The sequence below is a fragment of the Vulpes vulpes genome, chromosome 2 (genome assembly GCF_048418805.1).
Source record: "Vulpes vulpes isolate BD-2025 chromosome 2, VulVul3, whole genome shotgun sequence".
Lineage (NCBI taxonomy): Eukaryota > Metazoa > Chordata > Mammalia > Carnivora > Canidae > Vulpes > Vulpes vulpes.
The window spans coordinates 45,011,863-45,030,540 of record NC_132781.1 but is presented as its reverse complement, the minus strand read 5'-3'; the positions used below and the strand labels follow the sequence as shown (position 1 = coordinate 45,030,540).

The following is an 18,678-nucleotide window of genomic DNA, read 5'->3' as shown; positions in this document are numbered from 1 at the left end:
CTGGGCGGCAGCTTCCCGACTGCGCACGCGTGGTGTGCGGCGGTCGCCATGGAGACGCGTGGCGCCGCGGGGGCCCTTTGCTCCTGCGGCGGCGGGCTTGGCGGCAGGGGCTGTGGGGCTGTCCCAGGCGCGGGTGGCGGCCCTGAGGGCGGATGGACGGCCGCGGGGGAGCAGGGGCGTCGGGGTTCAGCGAGGAGGCCGTGGACGACGAGGACGACGAAGAGGAGCGAGAGGGTGGCACTGCGGGCTCTCAGGGAGCCAAACTGCCCCCCATCGCCGGCAACGCCTCAGAAGTGAGCAAACGGAAAGTGAAGAAGAAAAAGAAGAAGAAGACCAAGGGGCCCGGCAAGGGGGACGGTAAGAGGAGCAGCTAGCTCAGCAGCCTCAGCTCCCATACCAGAGTTTCTTCTCCAAGGTCACTTACTCCCACTCCTCACAAAGAACCCCATCTACCTGGGGACCACTTCAGACCAAAACCAGAAACTCGCCAATCCCAAGGTCCTGCCGCTCCCCCACACATACCACTTAGCACAACACAGTGATGCCCCAGCCCTACCCATAAAAACCGTACGTGTCCACAGAGATCCTCAACATCCGTGGAGACCCTCTACCCCACAGAGATCCCCAACATACCCAGCATTATTCCCGCAGAGCCTTCCAGCTCCACACAGCAACTCAGCTTTGCACAGACATCCTCTCAATGTCCTAATCAATCCCTCAGCTAAAATTCAGAATCTTAAATAACTACACCTTCCCCACAGCAACTTCAAGCCCCCCTACAGAGATCCTCTCATCTTCACATGGACTTTCCCCAAGCCTAAGATACTAAGACGCTAGTGACAAACATGCACTGAAATACAGGTTTTTGCCTTGTGCCCCATGCGTTAAGGGGCACCTGCCCTCTAGAAGTCCTGTAATGCAGAGAAAGTATCTTTCCTGCAGGGACTGCCTTCTCACACCCTTCCCCCATTCGCCAGAGCCAGCCTTCAACTGCACACATACCATCACACCAGTCACTGCTGCATACTCTTATAATCCCCAACATCCTCAACAACACCCCCTTATATCATTAGAGCCACCAAATAAAACTAAAGTCAGATACCCCATCAGGCACACACATTCCCAGTCTATGCATACATATGGGCACTCGGCTACACACTCACATGCATAATCCCCCACTCCCCAATACTTCCTGTACACATACAACCACAACCACACACACACACATGTTCCCACTCCAGTCTCTCCCATGGACACCTCACATACATACACATACCTACACCTGCCACAATCCCACAGAGTGCCTATATCTCACCAAGGTCCTCTCCCAGAACCACCCCCCTGCCCCGATTTCTTGACAAAGGCACTGAGCACCCAGTTTATGGAGAGAGAGGACCGTCGGTGACAGAGAATGCACCTCCTTATGAGTGCTGAGTCTCCAGCGTCACTTGTGTGGTCCCCTTCTGAAGCTTTGACTGTTAGGAAAGTGGCTCTCATTGATTCTGGCATGGTGGTCCTGACCTCCAGCATGGGTCCTGACCTTGGTTCACGTTTCTGGGCCCTAGCCTGTGGCATGTAGGGCTGGCACCACTAGCAAGCTGGTGGCAGAAGGAGTGACAGCCTTCCCCGTGTCATCCTTGTAGTTTGAGAAAGGAAGCAATGGGAAGGTTATAATGACTTCTTCAGGTGGAATCTTAATAAAAAGGCAAGAAAAAAATTGTGGAGCTGAGATCAAAAGGCCCCATGTGTATCTGCAAAGCCAAAATAGGAAACTTACTGTCTTTTTGGCTTAGTTTCTGACCCTGAAAATTATAGTGGCATGTAATTCATGCTGTCAGCAGGACACACCAAATAGTTCTTGAGGAATAGGAAAGCATAGAAATGTCCAGAGAGTGCTTTTTTATTTTCTTATTTTCTCTTTTTTTGCAGGGGGAGGGATTTCTGTCTCCCCAAAACCAGAAGGATGAGCTGATGAAAGAACTACCACTTACAGTATTTCACATGAGTGCCATATAATTCAGCTGGCTTGGCATAATATTGCTTTCCACAACCAGGTTTAGGAAGCTTTTCTGTTGTTCTCCATTTCTCCTATCATAAAGAAGTCCAGACTAGGGGTGGAGTCATAGACTCCTCAAACTGCAAGGTACCTTGATGAGATATGGAACATGAATGGCACAGTGGAAAGAACAGGGCATTGGGAGCTGGGCCTGTGTTCAAATCCTGACCCTGCCATTCACTATGTGATACTGTAAGTTAGACTTTTAGAGTCTCAGTTTCCTCACCGGGAAAATAGCGCTGATAGCCTTTATCCAAAGGACCTGTCCTATAGTATGTGCCCAATAAATTGTTCCTCCTTCCCCAAAAGGACTTGACCCAAAGCACAGAGCCAGTGGTGTATATAAGGCTAGTGGGTTTGGCTATCTGAGCCCAGGTCAGGAGGGGCCTCCACTCCCGTACATCTTCAGGGACTTGGGCATCACCCTTGAGCAGGCTGAGGCTAAAACACTGTTCATCTGCTTAGCAGATAAACATCAGAGTCGAGGCCTGAAGAGTCAGCAGCTGTCCTCATCCTTTCATGACATCTTAAGTCCCGGCAAAGATCATGGCCCAAGGCAAGAGCACAAACAGGACAAGGATGAAACCAAGCCCATCCCCCCTTTCTCCTCCACTGTAAACCTCACCCATTTTGCTGAAATGGAAGAGAGCCTCTCCAACCAGATCAACGAAAGTCTGCGTTGGGATGGAATTCTCGCTGACCCAGAGGCTGAGAAAGAAAGGATTCGCATATATAAACTGAACCGGAGGAAGCGGTACCGGGTTTCGGCCCTCAAGGGCTTCCACCCTGAGCTGTGTGACCAGGAGAACCCGGAGAACTTACCCTACCTGTCAGATAAAGACAGCAGCACCGAGGGCAGGCAGCCCCGACTGAAAGCCGATCGCCCCAGTCACTTCTTTGAAGGAACCCTCACTCCAAATCTCCTGCACTCTGACTTGGCTGCTGCTCTGCCAGAGTGAAAATCCACTCCTGACACTGACAAGTTTACACTGTATCCTCACTACAAATTTTTGTGTTAAAAATAATAATAATAATAAAAGGAAATCAGACTCTCTGAAGGAAGCAGATGTCTGGTGTGTCAACGAGGTCAGGCTCTCCTTCCACTAGGGCATCATTCGTGGCCCAGGGAAGAAGGCACAGCTCCAGAACATAAGCAATTTAGTGGACAAAGTTCTTTCCAAATTTTTTTTCTCAGATAATTTGGTATCTCTTTGTTTTTTTTTTTTTTTAAGATTTAATTTATTCATGAGAGATGCAGGGAAAGGCAGAGACACAGGCAGAGGGAGAAGCAGGCTCCATGCAGGGACTTGATCTGCGAACTCCAGAATCATGCCCTGAGCCAAAGGCTCAACCACTGAGCTACCTAGGTGCTCCGCTTCTTTGTTATTTAACATCTCATCACAGATGTCTGTAATCTTCCCCTCTAAAAGAGAAAGTGTGTAGAGTATATCAATTCTAAATCTTAAGCTAATTTAATGGATAAAACTCCTCACATAGCATGCTTCTCTAGGCCCAGGGAAAATGCCCCAAATATCTTGGAGGCTTTTTTTTTTTTTTTTTAATTACATACACTCCCTGCCCTTATGTGGTCTTCAAAATAACTGAGTTCCAGAACTCTATCCCTGGGAGGTAATTACGAGAAGTCGCAAAAGGAATATTGCTTCTCTTCTAAATATGGTCCTCCCAAAGAGCAAATTGGTGGTTGCCAGAAGGGAAGGGGATTGAGGGTGGGGTAACTGGGTGAGGGGCCTCAATTGTGCAGTGATGGATGGTAACCAGACTTGTGGCAGTGATCACTTTGTAGCATGTACAAATATTGAATTGCCATACTCCTGAAGCTTATGTAATGTTACATACCGATTTTACTTAAATTAAAAAATATATATATGTAATTCTCCTCTAATCCCCTAAAACAGCATTTTAAACAAAGTTCTGGAACATTTAAAAGGTCCTACTATACTACTTGTCCTAAATTAATATTCATCGCTTGCGGAAATATTTATTGAGTGAGGGCCATGTGTTGTGTTAGTATGGGTTCTCCAGAAGCAGTTCCTGAGACAAAGACTCAGATGGAAATAGATTATTTGGGATCTTAAGGGAAACTCAGTAGAGAAGGTACTGGGAGGGGAAGACAGCTAATCCAGGGACACTGTTAAATCAGCTTCCATACTGGGTAAGTGGAGCTTAAATCATGGACAAGGAAACTCTGTGGGGATTATCCTGCTTGAGCCTGAGGGAGCGGGGCTGTCCTACTGCCTGCAGGTATTGCCTGAGGGATGGTCCTGGAGGGTGCTGGTTTCCTGGGGCCTACCTCAGGCACAAAGATACAGACAGAGAGGTCTAAGGAATGGGGTTGTGTAACATGGGGAAGGGCCTAAAAGGGACAGACTGAAGGTCTAAGATCAGGTTCCTGCCTTCTAAGGAATTAAAGACCTGCATTGTACTTGGAAGAAGTTGAAAGTCTATACAAAACATTACAGAATGCTCTTTGAAAGTTAGGAAAGTGGTTGTCTTGGTACCTGCTAGTCCCAGCTGACAGAGCAGCCCTCTTCTCACCTTTCCTTAAATGGCCATTTACAGAGTTTTCATATTTTGGCCATCGTACTGTGGCAAAATATAGGAAGGGGACTTTTGGAAGAGCCCTGTCCTCCCCCTGAAAGGAGGTAGCAGCTGAGTCTGACAGGGGCCCTCCGGCAGACAGGAATGGCCCTCTGTCAGGTTGTGCCACTGTCAGGTTGAGGGGCACAGCATCAAGTGAAGAAGAACAAGGGCTTTAGTGTGTCCCCATGGGGAGGAAGAGATGGGAGACATGTTAATCCTCAGCCATGGGACCTCACCTGATGCCCCAGGGCTCAAGGTAAAGAGAGCAGAGGGTAAAGCAGCTGGGCTGTACCTCCTGTGCCCTCTGGATCAACCACAGTGGCTGGGAGTGCAGTGCATGGAAGGCCCTGAGGCTTCAGGGTGCCCTGATTGCTTTGCATTCATGTCTTCCATGGGTGCTGAGAGTGGGAGTGGCCTGTGGTCACCTTTCCACTATGAGACATTCTGGCATAGTGGTTAAAATTATGAGCTTTGCCATCAGAGCTGAATTTATGCCTTTTCCGCTATGCGCTAGCTATGTGAACTCAGGCAAATTGGTTAGCCTCTCTGAGCATTAGCTACCACATCTGGATCCAGGGATGCAGATACCTACCTCAGTGCTGTGGGGTTCAAATGCAATACTTATATAAAGCATTTAGCACAGTGCCTCACCCCTAGGGAGCACTTAATTCATTGTAAGAGTTTTGAGCAATGATATTTCAGGTTGGGCTGGCTGCACAGCTGCTAGAGGGACCGTCCTGCTGATGGTGTAGAGCTCACCTCATCAAAGGTGAGTTTCACAAAGATGTGGATTCAATGGCTGGCCAATAGATATAATTCAAAGAAACCACAAGACAAATTGCTCCAGGGGTCTGGAGCAAGAGGGAATGTAGGAGGAATGAAGCCAGGGTCTCCAAGTCCAGTATTTTTGGGGACTTGGGGCCAAACAAAAAGTGCCTACTTGGACCTGGAACCTTTTTATTACTAAGTGGTATTCCTTTTTTTTTTTTTTTAAGATTTTATTTATTTATTCATGAGAGACACAGAGAGAGAGAGAGAGGCAGAGACACAGGCAGAGGGAGAAGCAGGCTCCATGCAGGGAGCCCGATGCAGGACTCGATCCCAGGTCTCCAGGATCAGGCCCTGGACTGAAGGCGGCGCTAAACCGCTGAGCCACCTGGACTGCCCACTCAGTGGTATTCCATTGTATGAATATACATCACAGACATTTCAGTCCCTTCAACATATGGCTATTGTGAATAAAACTGTCATGAACATACTCATTTTTTGGACCTATGTTTTCATTTCTCTTGGATATCTAGTGTTATTTCATTGTGGTTTTATTGTGCATTTCCCTGATATCTAATGATGTCAAACACATTTTCATGTGTTTATTTTGCATCCATGTATCTTCCTTTGTGAAGTGTCTAGTAGTCTCTTGCCCATTTTTATTTTATATTTTTAAAAACATTTTATGTATTCATGAAAGACACAGAGAAAGAGAGGCAGAGACATAGGTGGAGAGAGAAACAGGCTCCCCAAGCAGGAGCCTGAGGCAGTACTCGATCCCGGGATCCTGGGATCATGACCTGAGCTGAAGGCAGATGCTCATCACTGAGCCACCCAGGCATCCCTTTTATTTTATTTTTTAAAATATTTTATATATTTGTTTAGAAAGAGTGGGGGAAAGGGCAAAGGAAAAGGGAGAGAATCTCAAGCAGACTCTGCACTGAGTACAGAGCCTGACTCAGGGCTCCATTGCAGGACCCTGAGATCATGACCTGAGCCAAAGGCAGACACTTAACAGACTGAGCCACCCTGGTGGCCCACTCTCACCCATTTTTAATCAGGTTTCTCATCTTTCTTTCTTTTAAAAAAGGTATTTATTTATCTATTCATTCATGAGAGACACAGAAAGAGAGAGACAGAGACATAGGCAGAGGGAGAAGCAGTGATATGGAACTTGATCCCAGGACCCTGGGATCACGACCTGAGCCAAAGGCAGACACTCAACCATTGAGCCACCCAGGTGCCACTAGCTCATTCATTTTATGGGAAATTTATACTATATAATCTAAGTGGCAGTAATCTTGTTGTCATCCCAAGGAGCCAAATTAGAGCTAATTTCTGTTAAAAAGAGACTGACTTTAAAAAAATACAAACACACTAATATGCATTCCTGGGATATATTTAAGTTGTAACTCAAAGACTAACAGATAAGACACAGAGCCTTGCCCTAAATTTGACACCTGAATGAAATCGCTTCACTTTTGATATTTCTTATCAACTCTTTTCTTATCAACACTTGCCCAAAAGGACTTTCCTTCAGGGAAGACAATGGTCTGAGATTGAAGAGATTGTAGGTATTAAATGAGTAGTGTTATCACTCCAGCTGCCTCACTTTGAGATATTGGAAGTAAGAACTTCCCAACACAGGCCAACATTCTGCCACCACATTCCATTCTTGACCAAAGTGTGTGTAGGACACTGATAGACCTGAAGCCCTACAGTGGGGTCCTGGTGCCCTAAAACTGATTTTTTTTATTTTTAAAATTTTATTTATTTATTCATAATAGAAATAGAGAGAGAGAGGCAGAGACACAGGCAGAGGGAGAAGCAGGCTCCATGCCGGGAGCCCAATGTGGGACTCGATCCCAGGACTCCAGGATCAGGCCCTGGGCCAAAGACAGGCCCTGAACCACTGAGCCACCCAGGGATCCCCAATATTGATGTTTCTAACTGTCCCTTTGTCCAGTGCCTATATGTTTTTCCTGCTCAGAGCAATGTCCTACAACAAAATTAAAAATTAAGGATGTGTTAGACTAACACATCATAGTTCTGCAAAATGGGAGAAAGGCAGTTTGTAAGGAGAGGTGAGGAGGAAGGATTGGCCCAGTCATAATTTCGGGGCATATGGGTTTTAGGAAGGAGTACACACTGAATCTGAGAACAAATTCCCTAAAACTATGCCAAGGCATCATCTTGAATTCCACATCAGTATTTTCCTATTAAAATACAATCACATCAAAAAAAAAAAAAAAAATACAATCACATCGGGGATCTCTGGGTGGCTCGGCAGTTTAGCACCTGCCTTCAGCCCAGGGCATCATCCTGGAGTCCCGGGATCGAGTCCCACATCAGGCTCCCTGCATGGAGCCTGCTTCTCCCTCTGCCTGTGTCTCTGCCTCTCTCTCTGTGTCTCTCATGAATAAATAAATAAAATCTTAAAAAACATACAATGCAATCACATCTTAAAATTTCTCAAGATGAGGAGGTGTTTTTCTCATGTTTCTTCACCAACACATTATAATTTTACTTTAAAAAAGAGAGGCATCTCTAAGTTTTGTTTCTTTAAAGATAATTTATTGTGAAGTGAGAGGAAGTCACAAAGCAAAATGGAATGGGGACAGGTGTCAAAAATAAATTTTAAAAATGTTTTTGTCAAATACTATTCTGGATTTCCTAAGTTTAGAAACAAGAAAAGAATCAAGTGAAAAGGTAATCGTTCTTTTCAAAAGATTTGAATTTGTAAAGAAAACAACTTTTCTCTGAAAATACAAATCATCCTTCTTACATGAAACCTATAAGAGACTGAAAAAAAAAAGACTTTAGTAAACTATCTCTCAGATATGCTTAGGAATGTTTGGTTTGAAGGAGTTTTAAAAATCATGGCTTCCACTTTGTAAATGAACCTAAGTCCAGCAATGATCAATGTCACTTGATCCACCCTGAAGTGTCCCATTATGTCTTCTTATGCTTATGCTTCTTTCCTGTAACTTGCAGCAAAGCAGGTTTGAAGGAAAAGAAAGGATTAGAAGGAACTCGACTACAGTTAGTTCCCTAGTAAATAACTTAAGATAAAACCTGCTTTTCCATTCACATTACACATTCACAATTGCTCACTTCTACTTACTTTACTGGTATATTTCAGATTCTCTCCACACCTAGAATGCTTTGTCTGAACTTAATCCAACCCCCAAAACAAAAAACAAACTCTCACGTGGATAGCTCAAAACATGGCTGTGTACAAAGGCCATGTTTTCCCATATATCTCTCCTGTCGTGCTGCCCACAATATTGTTCTGAGCTCATTGAAGTGTTCCCGTTGGGCCAGAATAAAGCCTTGGGAACTCTCTTAACACAATTTAAACATTACATTTACCACTTGTCTTGAATGAGAAGATTATGAAATCAGAGAGAAAAACCCATTTTTATCAAGAAATGCCACGTAATGGACTCTTCCGGAGGCAGATAGCGTTTGTCACTCTGAGTGATGAAGGTGATCACGGAGTCCCAGAGTGCCCTCTTTACCAGTCCCCGCTGAGCTTTACTACGGCAAACTCAGGACCATGGACCCAACAGCAGGATCCACCCAGAGATGCATCCAAACAAGAGTATGACAGACTAAACACTGTTAAAGCTGAAGAGGACACCAGACGGTTTGGCTCTAGAGGTTACCAATGACTCTAAATGAGAGCGATGATAATCACACCTGCTTTCCTCAGAACAAAAGTCCCCACTGTGGCTCCAGGGTACCCACAGAGCTATCGATTCTGCTTTCAGGACACATGGAAGCCATCAAAAGAAACCCAAAAATACAACGGGAATCCGGGCTTATAAAATTCTACAGCCCTTGAGCACGTGATATAATTTGGACGTATTCAAAGAAAATATTCGCGATTGTTCTTTCCAATATTGGAAGAGAAAAAGCCACCTGCCCCTTTCTTCACTCAAAAACCTTGGGGATTGGCAGGAGGAGGAAATATGGGCTGGTGGGGAGGCAGGGTGAGCAGGGGGCTAAAGCCAGAAACTGTCTGGCCCACCACACCCCCTGGCCCAGCGGCCCTTTCTGCTGCCTTTTTTTTTTTTTTTTTAAAGATTTTATTTCTTTATTCATGAGAGACACAGAGAGAGGCACAGGCCGAGGGAGACACAGGCTCCATGCAGGGAGCCCAATGCGGGACTTAATCCTGGACCCTGGGATCATGTCCTGAGCCAAAGGCAGCCGCTCAGCCGCTGAGCCCCCCCGGCACCCCCCTTTCTACTTCTGAGGCCGACTCAGCTGAACTCACAAAGTGTCGTCCATTTGCACCTCACGCCCTGATTGTCACTGCCATTACAGTAAGCACTTACAAGAAATGTGCGCCATCACAACAGTGCCCAGGTGTGGGAGTTTGACTCCCGACAGCAATCCCGAGCCTTTCTTTCACCTGGAGGGAGGGGCGGGGCCGTGTTCTGCCTTTGGGCTTAGACTAAAGTCAGGGGCAGGATTCCTCTGCGGTGTTGGCACCATTGAAGTTGACCCAGGGTCCCTGGAGAGGAGACTCATCCAGATGAAACAGATCACCAGAAACATCTCCATCTGCCTCTCTCAGAGGCCATGCAGTCCTGGGTGTGGCCGGCCCTTCCCACTGGGAGTGAAGTCCCCTCGGGGAGTCCCCCAAAAGTGGTTTCCCTAAGCATTCTCTCAAAATGCTGTTTCTCTCCGCTACATTTTGCCTTATGAGAAAAATAGGCAAGTATTTGGAAACACCAAAATACATCTCAGGAGAGTTACACAAGCCTGTGGAGACATTACCAGATGCCAAGGGTTCAAAGCGCTTTGCCAGAGCCCACGCTCAGAGCCAACCAGGCGAAGGAACCAGAACTGAAGCCATTGCTGTCAAACTGTCCCCTGGTGGACCTGACTCCCCTGAAGAGAGGTGAAAACAGGATGAACCTTTTCATCCTTTCTTTTTTAAAGAGGCATCTTTATTTTATATTGTGGTTTGGGGTTTTTTGATACGAAAAGGGTTTGGAGAATCCCAAGAGTTTTGGTGACACAGTAAGTACAAATGGAAATGGGAATAAACTAGGGAATGGAACTCAGCTCTCCACAGATGGGACCCATCTGGATGTCAGCTCACAGAACCAGCACCGCTGTCAGTGAAGACATCCTGGGCTGAAAGTTCTTAAAACTCACTTTTTCCATCCCGGACACTTTTTCCACACTCTTCCTCGGGCTAACAGGCTGACTGAGCAATGGAAGAAGAGCTCTCTCTTCCCTCCCTATTTCAAACTGGGCCCATTTTTCTTTTGCTCCAGTTGGCTTTCTATTTGCTCATCGAATTGAGACTTTGGGGGAAGCTGCACAGCAGCAAACTGGAAATATTTTGAAAATAATTTGAACGTTTTAAAAAACCAAATTGTCTCAATGATTGTAAGATGCCATGACATTTTCTCCTTCCCCAGGCCAGGCTTAGAGGTATGGCTAGGTCAGACTCCTCTGGGGCACGAAGGCCATGGAGGGCAGCAGAAGAGCTGGTCCAACCCCACACAGGCTCACGTCAGCATTCATCTGGGAGGCCATCGCTGCCTGGGAGCTCTGTGGCTTCGAGCTCCACGCTGGACAGGAACCTCCTCAGCGTCTTGCGGCAGTTGTAATCCAGGGTGGTCGTGTAGACGGTCTTGGGGTACTTGGGGTAGACGATGGTGGTGCTGAGGAAGCGGGTGGGCTTGTGGCAGGGCTTGAAGTGCACCTCTGCCTTGTAGTTGCGCCAGGTGCAGTTGGGGAGGCAGGTGACAGTGTAGCTACAGGAGGCCACTGCCAGGCCCAGGGGCAGGTGGACATCATCAATGAAGTGCCGCTCCGAGTCATACTTGACCGATGAAGTGTACCTGGGCAGGAGACAGAAAGAAGGCAGCACGAAGCTGTTCTCCTGAGCTTGAGGCACAGGAGTCCCTACTGTGATCTTGATCCTGGGGAGGGGGACAGGTGGGGTGCAAACTTTGAGATGAGGCTACTCTAGTCAGAAGCAGCAAAGATGGGATCCCTGGGTGGCGCAGCGGTTTAGCACCTGCCTTTGGCCCAGGGTGCGATCCTGGAGACCCGGGATGGAATCCCATGTCGGGCTCCCTGCATGGAGCCTGCTTCTCCCTCTGCCTGTGTCTCTGCCTCTCTCTCTCTCTCTCCTCTGTGTGACTATCATGAATAAATAAAATCTTAAAAAAAAAAAAAAAGAAGCAGCAAAGATGAAGCACCTACTGGGTGGTACTGTTCTAAGCACTTTACTTCCAGGATCTAATTTAACTGAATTGACCGCCCTGGGAGAGGAAATGGAGGTGCAGAAGTCAAGGTCACAGTGGCAGTGAGCAGCAGAGGTGGGATATATGTGCAGGTGTGCAAGATCCCCAAGTTTACCCCACACGTACTGTTTCTCCTGGCAGGCAGCAGGCCCCTGGCGTCTTTGTGTGTTTAAAGCTAGGGGAGCCTGCTCAGATCACTTCTCCAAGCCTTGTGTTCTCTTTCTGTGAAAGATGCCCAGAAATAACCGAGCAGGGTATTAACTCACAGCAAGTGGTATAAGTCAGTGGTAGAACAAGGCGGTTTCTACTGCCTCACTAGGGGTGAATGCTTTGTTTTCTCTGTCCCCTGACATTACAATCAGGTTGCTTGCTTGCTTTTTTTTTTTTTTTTAACATAAGCTTTCTGCCCAACATGGGGCTTGAATTCACAGCCCTGAGATCAAGAGTCGTACACTCTACTAACTGAGCCAGCCCATCACCATCAGCTCTTTAATGAGAGGATGACAGAAACCAGGACTTCTGAGAGTTAAGTGATACCAAGTACTAGTACTTGGTCCCCTTTGGCCTTTGGTTTAGAGACCCCTCAAACCAGAGACTCAGAGACCTTAGCTTATCAATCAAAGCCAATGACCATCTTGATTTCTTTTTTTTTTTTATTTATTTACTTGTGAGAGACAGAGAGAGAGAGAGAGAGAGAGAGAGGCAGAGACACAGGCAGAGGGAGAAGCAGGCATCATACAGAGAGCCTGACGTGGGAATCGATCCAGGGTCTCCAGGATCACGCCCCAGGCTGCAGGCGGCGCTAAACCCGGCTGCAGGCGGTGCTAAACCATCTTGATTTCTTAAAATAAATTAGCATCTATGTTCCCCAGCAGCTACCTTTTTTTTTTTTTTTTTTGAGTCCTTTGGTAATTTGGGAGCTAATTTTTTCTGTAATGTAATTTTGGTAATTTTTAAATTTTTTTGAAAGATTTTATTTATTTATTCATGAGAGACAAAGAGAGAGAGGCAGAGACATAGGCAGAGGGAAAAGCAGGCTCCCTGCAGGGAGCCCAATGTGGGACTCCATCCCAAGACCCCAGGATCACAATCTGAGCCAAAGGCAGACACTCAACTACTGAGCTACCCAGGTGGCCCAAGTGTTATTTTCTATGTAATGTAATTTTTAATGTAATATAATTTTTAATGTAAATAAAGCATTTGCTTATTTTTAAAATTTACTATTGCTAAAATAAATTGACTATTATAACTTCATAGATCCTGAAATATGTATGTGTATCACACAGCACTGCCTCCCCCAGCCCCTACCCACTGGTCAGGGAGTAAGAATTAGCATTCTTTTCAGCGGGTCGGTTGGATGATGGAAACCTCGTCTATTCTCCTTAAGCAAACAGGTAAGAAGGCTAGTGGAAACTAATGTCATGAAGTCATGTCCTCATTTTGTTCAAAATACAAGCTCTGCAGGAATAAAAGACTAAACCCCTCACCTCCAAACTGGTGAGCCTCCTTTGTTCCCCATCAAAGGGCCCTTTGTGTTAAGGGAGCTGAAACTCCAGCAAAAAAAAAAAAAAAAAAAAAAAAAAAAAAAAAAAACCAGCAGCTACCAAAAGTAAAATTCTTTTTCCTGAAGAGACAGATCTTTAACAGAGGCTCTCAGTGGATCCTCAGCCCCCAGGTAATCCTGGAGGAGATAAATTCCCAAAGGAAGAATGGTATGAAACTGTAATATAGGACAAGGCTATAGTGCCTTGAAGCAGGGGTAGGGGCGATGGGGGACCAGTTTCTGGAAAGAGTAATTATTTTGTTACAAAACTGTGAATGTCTGATGGTCATGATGTCCAAAAGCAAAAAGTGCAAAAAGCAAGTCACCGTACTTTACATGACCTTGTTTGTTATTTCAACAGGTATATCTATGTATGTAATAAGTTAGAATACACAAAGAAATCCAAAAATAGTATCCAACAAACTATGAATAATCTTTGGCACACTTTTATGATTAACTCATTAAAAACAACAACAACAACAACAACAACAACAAGCATTGGGCACCTGGGTGGCTCAGTGATTGAGTGTCTGCCTTTGGCTCAGGTCATGATCCTGGGGTCCTGAGAGGTAGTCCCGCATTGGGCTCCCTGCATGGAGCCTGCTTATCCCTCTGCCTATGTCTCTGCCTCTCTCTTTGTGTTTCTCATGAATAAATAAAGAAAATCTTTTAAAAATAAAAAAATAAAAAAGTAATAAGCATTAATTTCTGCAATAAAAAATGAAAAATGGAAAGCTCCAGTCAAATCTGCGCCTGCTATATTTACCTTACTTCCGTTGGCGGTAAGGGATCAAACTCCACTCCTTCACCAAAGGACAGAGGGCACAGCCTTGGTGAGCAGGCAAAGGCCAGTGGGCTGGGGAGAGGTGCTGGATTCTGTGAGGATGGAGAAGGCAGTTAGACCACAGGCCAGTCTGGTGCATCCCTCAAAGAGGTCCTGGCTCTGAGCTTCCAGCTGACAGGCCCCACTGGGATTTGTGTCCTCTTCCTGGAAATGATGCCAGAGAAGGGCCGCCCCACAGCATGGCGAGAGCTCTGGATGGAGAGCCAAGAGGTCCGGGTCACATCACCTGCCCTGTGACCTTATCTGTAGACCAACGGGATGCCCCCTTCCTTCCCTGAGGTCTGTGAAAGGCTAAGGAGCTCAGCATCGTGACCTTGGCAAGACCCTGGGGCCGTGGCACCATCCCACGACAAGGTAGTGAGAAGACCTCAGTGAACGGGGGCCTCACTCACCAGAACCCTCAACCCTATCACTGTCTCGGCAACACTTTTGAAAAGCCAAAAACAAAATTCTCTCAGAAATCTTTTCACACAGAAGGCTCGGGCCAACTTCCCCTGCACCTTCTCTGCCTCCAGGACCACAGGATTAACACTCTACCAACGTGGAGGATGCATCCACAAACTCACTGGGAGGCTGAACACCAAGAGAGTCTTCCTCACCCCCTGCCCCTGTTCAGCAAAGGAGACAGAGCAGTGTCCCTAGACATTAACTGGCTTCTGGCCCAGACAAAGCTCCACACTTTCTAATTCGTGGAGCAGCCTGAGCGAAGGCCAGGGCTGTCCAAGACATGGGTGCTCGCTTTCACCCGACGTGGCTGGCATCGGGCATCTGTGTTAAGTGTTCAACAGGGAGCAGCCCTTTGGGTTCCTGGGTTTCCCGGTGATTGGTCATTTTCTTGGCCTCATTGGAGAGAAGGAGCCACTACAGGGCCAGGATGTGGAGTGGCAGCCCCGCCCCCACAGCTTCCAGGATGGAGAAGGAAGCAGACAGTCCTAGAAGGTAGGCTCCAAGACTCTCACCCTGCTATCAGGACAGAGCGCCAAGTGAGGGCCTAGGGTGGAAATACCAAAGTCAAAGGGGACCAGGGGAAGGGAGGGAGGTGCAGAGGGGCCTCCTCGGGCTCCTGAACCTGGATGGGGGAGGGGCTGTGGCTGGCAAGTGAGGTCAGTAGAAGAGGGGGAGGGGGAAGGTGTGGGCACTGGCTGCTGCAGAGCTGTTGGAAGCAGCCCCCAAGTAGTGGTGCTGGGTCCTGCTCTGCCCCCAGCCCCCTGGCTACCACACCTTCCACCTAGGGAGCACCTTCGGGCCGTCCTGGTGGCTGCGAGGTGGCGGCAATAGGGGAGGTGGACAAGTCTCCAACACACACTAAAGCCAGGAATCCACACAAGCACTTGGTTCTCTTGTTGGCTCCCTCATCCCGGCCACCCAACAGACACTCCCTGAGCACACACCTTGGCCCAGGTGCAGGGTGGGGATGGGACAGGCACCTGGGAATTACAACAGACACAGGAACAAGTGCCAGCAGGGAAGGGGGACCCAGCCATGGATTTGAGCATGGCTCTGGGAAGCATCAAGGAAGTCTTCCCAGAGGAGGCTACAGTTGGGCTTGAAGGGCCAGCAGGGCTCTGATAGGTCAAAACGGCAGCTGTGGGAGGGAATGGGCTGGGGGTGGGGGAGGCATGCCAGGGAGAGGAGAGGAACCTGCCTGTGGTCAGGGCGCCCGAGGCTAGCAGGGCCAGGCAGCAAAGGTTCTGAAGGCCAAGTTGAAGCAAGTGCCGCCTTCCAAAGAGAAAAGACCCCGAGCCCGAGCCGGGGCCAGTGGGTCAAGACTTCCACGCCCATCAAAGGGCCCAGGTCTTAAAGGAACAGCAGCTGCCACCCACTACTTCACCCCAGGGGAGAGGGCTGGAAACAGCCACCCCCAAGGGGGAGCAAAGGGGCCTGAGAGCCCCACTTTGAACCTTGGCTGTAGACAGGATGTGGCTTCCCCTGAGCTCTAGGTAAAGGCAATAAACGCCCCCACCTGAGCGGTTCCTAGGGGCAGAAAAGACTAGGCGTTTTTCCTTTAAATAAACATTTTGAAGTAACATAAAAGGATTCCTTTTTGAAAGGTTCCACCCAGCTAAAGCCCTCTCACCCACCAGGTGCCCCCCCCCCCGGGCTAGGTGACGGGACAAGGGGGGCACCGGGCGGCGGGAGGCTCACGCGGTAAGGTCGCCCTCCACACCTCCAACCCGGTGCCCACAGGCTGGCCCCACTTGCTGTCGGGATCAGGGAGCTGAAGCGCCCCCCCCCCAAGACCGGCCACGAGGGGCAGGTCCTTGGGAGGCGCCGCCGCTGGGGGGCACAGCCCGGCAGCCGCGGGGGCCGCCACCCCGAGGAGAGGAGGCTCCCGCGCCTCCCAGGCGATGACCATTTTCCAGCCGCCGACTCCAGCTGGCCCGGCTCTCGCCGCGCTCCCGCCCCGGGCGCCCCGCGGTGGCCAAGCCGTCCCGACGCGGTGGTCCCCGGGGAGCCGGCTGCGGGCGGGGCCGGGAGGGAAGGGGCCGGAGCGGGGCCACTCACCGGGGCCGCGGGGCTCGCCGCCGCGTCGGGCTCCAGCGTCCCGGGGGCCGCCGAGCGCTCCCCGCCTCCCCCGGCCGCCGCGAGCCCCCAGTGGCTGGGGCTGGGGCTGGGGGGCAGCCCCGAATCCGGGCTGTCCAGGACGCCGTCGCCCTTCTTCTTGGTGTCCACGAGCTCGGGCACATCCTGCAGGCTCAGCCGGCCCACCATGGCTGGGGCGCGCCGGGGGCGCCGGGGCCGGGGGCGCGAGGGGCGCACACGCGGGCTGGGGCCGCCGCCCGCCCCGCCGCCCTCCCTGCCGCCCTCCCCGCCGGCTGCCGCCTGCCGTCGGGGTCTCGCGGGCCGCGGCGCTCCGGGCCCCGCCCTCCGCCCCGCCCGCCGGGACCCACCCGCACTGGCCGAGCGGCGAGGCCCGGCGCCAGGGGCCGCTGCGCTCCCGCCCTGCGCGCCCGCCCTGCGCGCCCGCACTGCGCTCGGCGCCGCCGCCCTGCCCGCCCTGCCCGCCCTGGCGGCGCGGAGCTGCGGGTCCCCGCGCGCTGGGCGGCTTCTCTGCGGAAGGTCGCGCGCCCCGGCCCCGCGCCCCGGCCCCGCGCCCCGCGCCCCGCGCCCCGCGCCCCGCTACAGGTGCCCGCGGGGCCCTGCTCGCCCCACGCTCCGGGCGGCGCCTTGTCCCCTGGCCCCGGCTCCGCAGAGCCCGGCGGGCGCCAGTGCGGCCCCGGCAGCCCGAGCTGAGCCTCGGCCTGAGGAGGCCTGGGGAGCCGGCCGGACCCAGCGAGCAAACAACTGGAAATTATTAATAGTTAATGCGCTTCGTATGGCTCCGACCGCTTCTTGGCCCAGCAGAGCGGGCTCTCAGAGCGTCCCCGGCTTTCACTGCCGCCCGAGAGGAAAAGAGGACCTACTCTGAGTATCCTCGGGACTCCAGGGGGCGGGGAGAGGGGACGCAGCACTCCCTGGTCTGGCGCTCAGCTCCCACGCTGTGACCACACCAGGCAGGGAAATTCTGCAGAGTGGGACCTCCAACTACATGGACAAGCTCAGGAGGCTGCCCGTGGGCTGTCTAATGGGCCAGGGGCTCCCTGGTGGGGGGCCATAGTTTTTCATTCATGGGAGTTCCTTTCTAAAAACCACACTGGGGGGGGGGGGGGGGGGAGGGTGCTGCCTTCTCTAGTTGGACAGACAGGCCCTGTCTCCGTGGGAACTCGGTTCAGTACCTGTCAGCGGCAGAACAGAACTGGGCTATCCTCAAACCTAGTACTGTTGCTCATGGAGACCTCCCTGTATTGGAAGTATTGGAAGCTCTCACCCCCACCAGCCACCATCTTCCAGGAGTTTCTGATGGGTGTTTAGCCGGATAGGAGTTGTGCCCTGGCTGGATGAGACGTAGGCTCTGTGCATGCCCCACAATGGCAGCCTAGTCTACATCCTGGCAAAAACAAAGGCTGCTTGTCCTGCTTGGGACCTGTTAAAGTCAGCATTTAGAGTAGGTAGATGTTACAGGTCTCCTGGCAAAGTTCAGCCCTCCTACCTTCCTCATCATTTTGAAGTAACAGAAAAGGAACTTGACTTGGTCCGAGTCACATAGCTGGTGCAAACTCCCTTCACTGGAAAATAAAACCTGGCACATGCCTGTGTACTGGGAAGTCGCTTGTTTATTTAAGGCTTGTGGGGATAGATTACAAAATCAACAGCATCAGTGGTTAGTGCAAGGATGTACTGTAAGCGGTGGGCCTTAGAGGTTGGGCCAAGTATATGACTACACCTTCCTACCCATGCTGATCCCACCATCTGCACATCCCAGGCTGCTTTCGATATGGGGCATCACGGGAGGAATGGCAGTGCTTCTTGGGGTTGTGAAAAGGGTGGTCTGTTGGCAGTGGGAGGACTCAGCGCCCTGGTGGGAATTCACCCCGCCACCCCCCAGCATTCCCAGGTAGATCCTAAGAACCCTTCAGGTAGAGATTAGGCAGGGCTTTCTGAACCCAGAGGACATCCTTAGGCCTTGCCCAGGACAACTGCCAAGGAGTTCCTGAAGCTAATGGCCCCCCATGCTTCCTTCCCCACAGAGGAAACTGGCCTTGATACACAC

General features: G+C 50.2%; 2 protein-coding genes across 3 annotated transcripts; one reads left to right on the top strand and one right to left on the bottom strand.

Annotated features, from left to right (window-relative positions):
- The first annotated feature begins 78 nt into the window (after window positions 1–78).
- Window positions 79–3,110, top strand: LIAT1 (ligand of ATE1). Of its 2 annotated transcripts, none has more exons than XM_026016259.2 (2): window positions 79–357; window positions 2,525–3,110. In XM_026016259.2, exons 1-2 carry the CDS (start codon window positions 153–155, stop codon window positions 3,013–3,015), a joined length of 696 nt encoding a protein of 231 aa, XP_025872044.1. In that variant the 5' UTR covers window positions 79–152; the 3' UTR covers window positions 3,016–3,110. The 2 variants fall into 2 exon arrangements, with proteins under 2 accessions (XP_025872044.1, XP_025872043.1); XM_026016258.2 differs by having other exon boundaries at window positions 2,522–3,110.
- Window positions 3,111–7,977: 4,867 nt separating this feature from the next.
- Window positions 7,978–16,905, bottom strand: RFLNB (refilin B). The gene is made up of 3 exons (XM_072747925.1): window positions 16,593–16,905; window positions 14,010–14,119; window positions 7,978–11,292 (listed from the first exon to the last, which is right to left on the bottom strand). The coding sequence occupies exons 1-3, from the start codon at window positions 16,797–16,799 to the stop codon at window positions 10,962–10,964; spliced, it is 648 nt and encodes a 215-aa protein (XP_072604026.1). The 5' UTR covers window positions 16,800–16,905; the 3' UTR covers window positions 7,978–10,961.
- Between the last annotated feature and the right edge of the window lie 1,773 nt (window positions 16,906–18,678).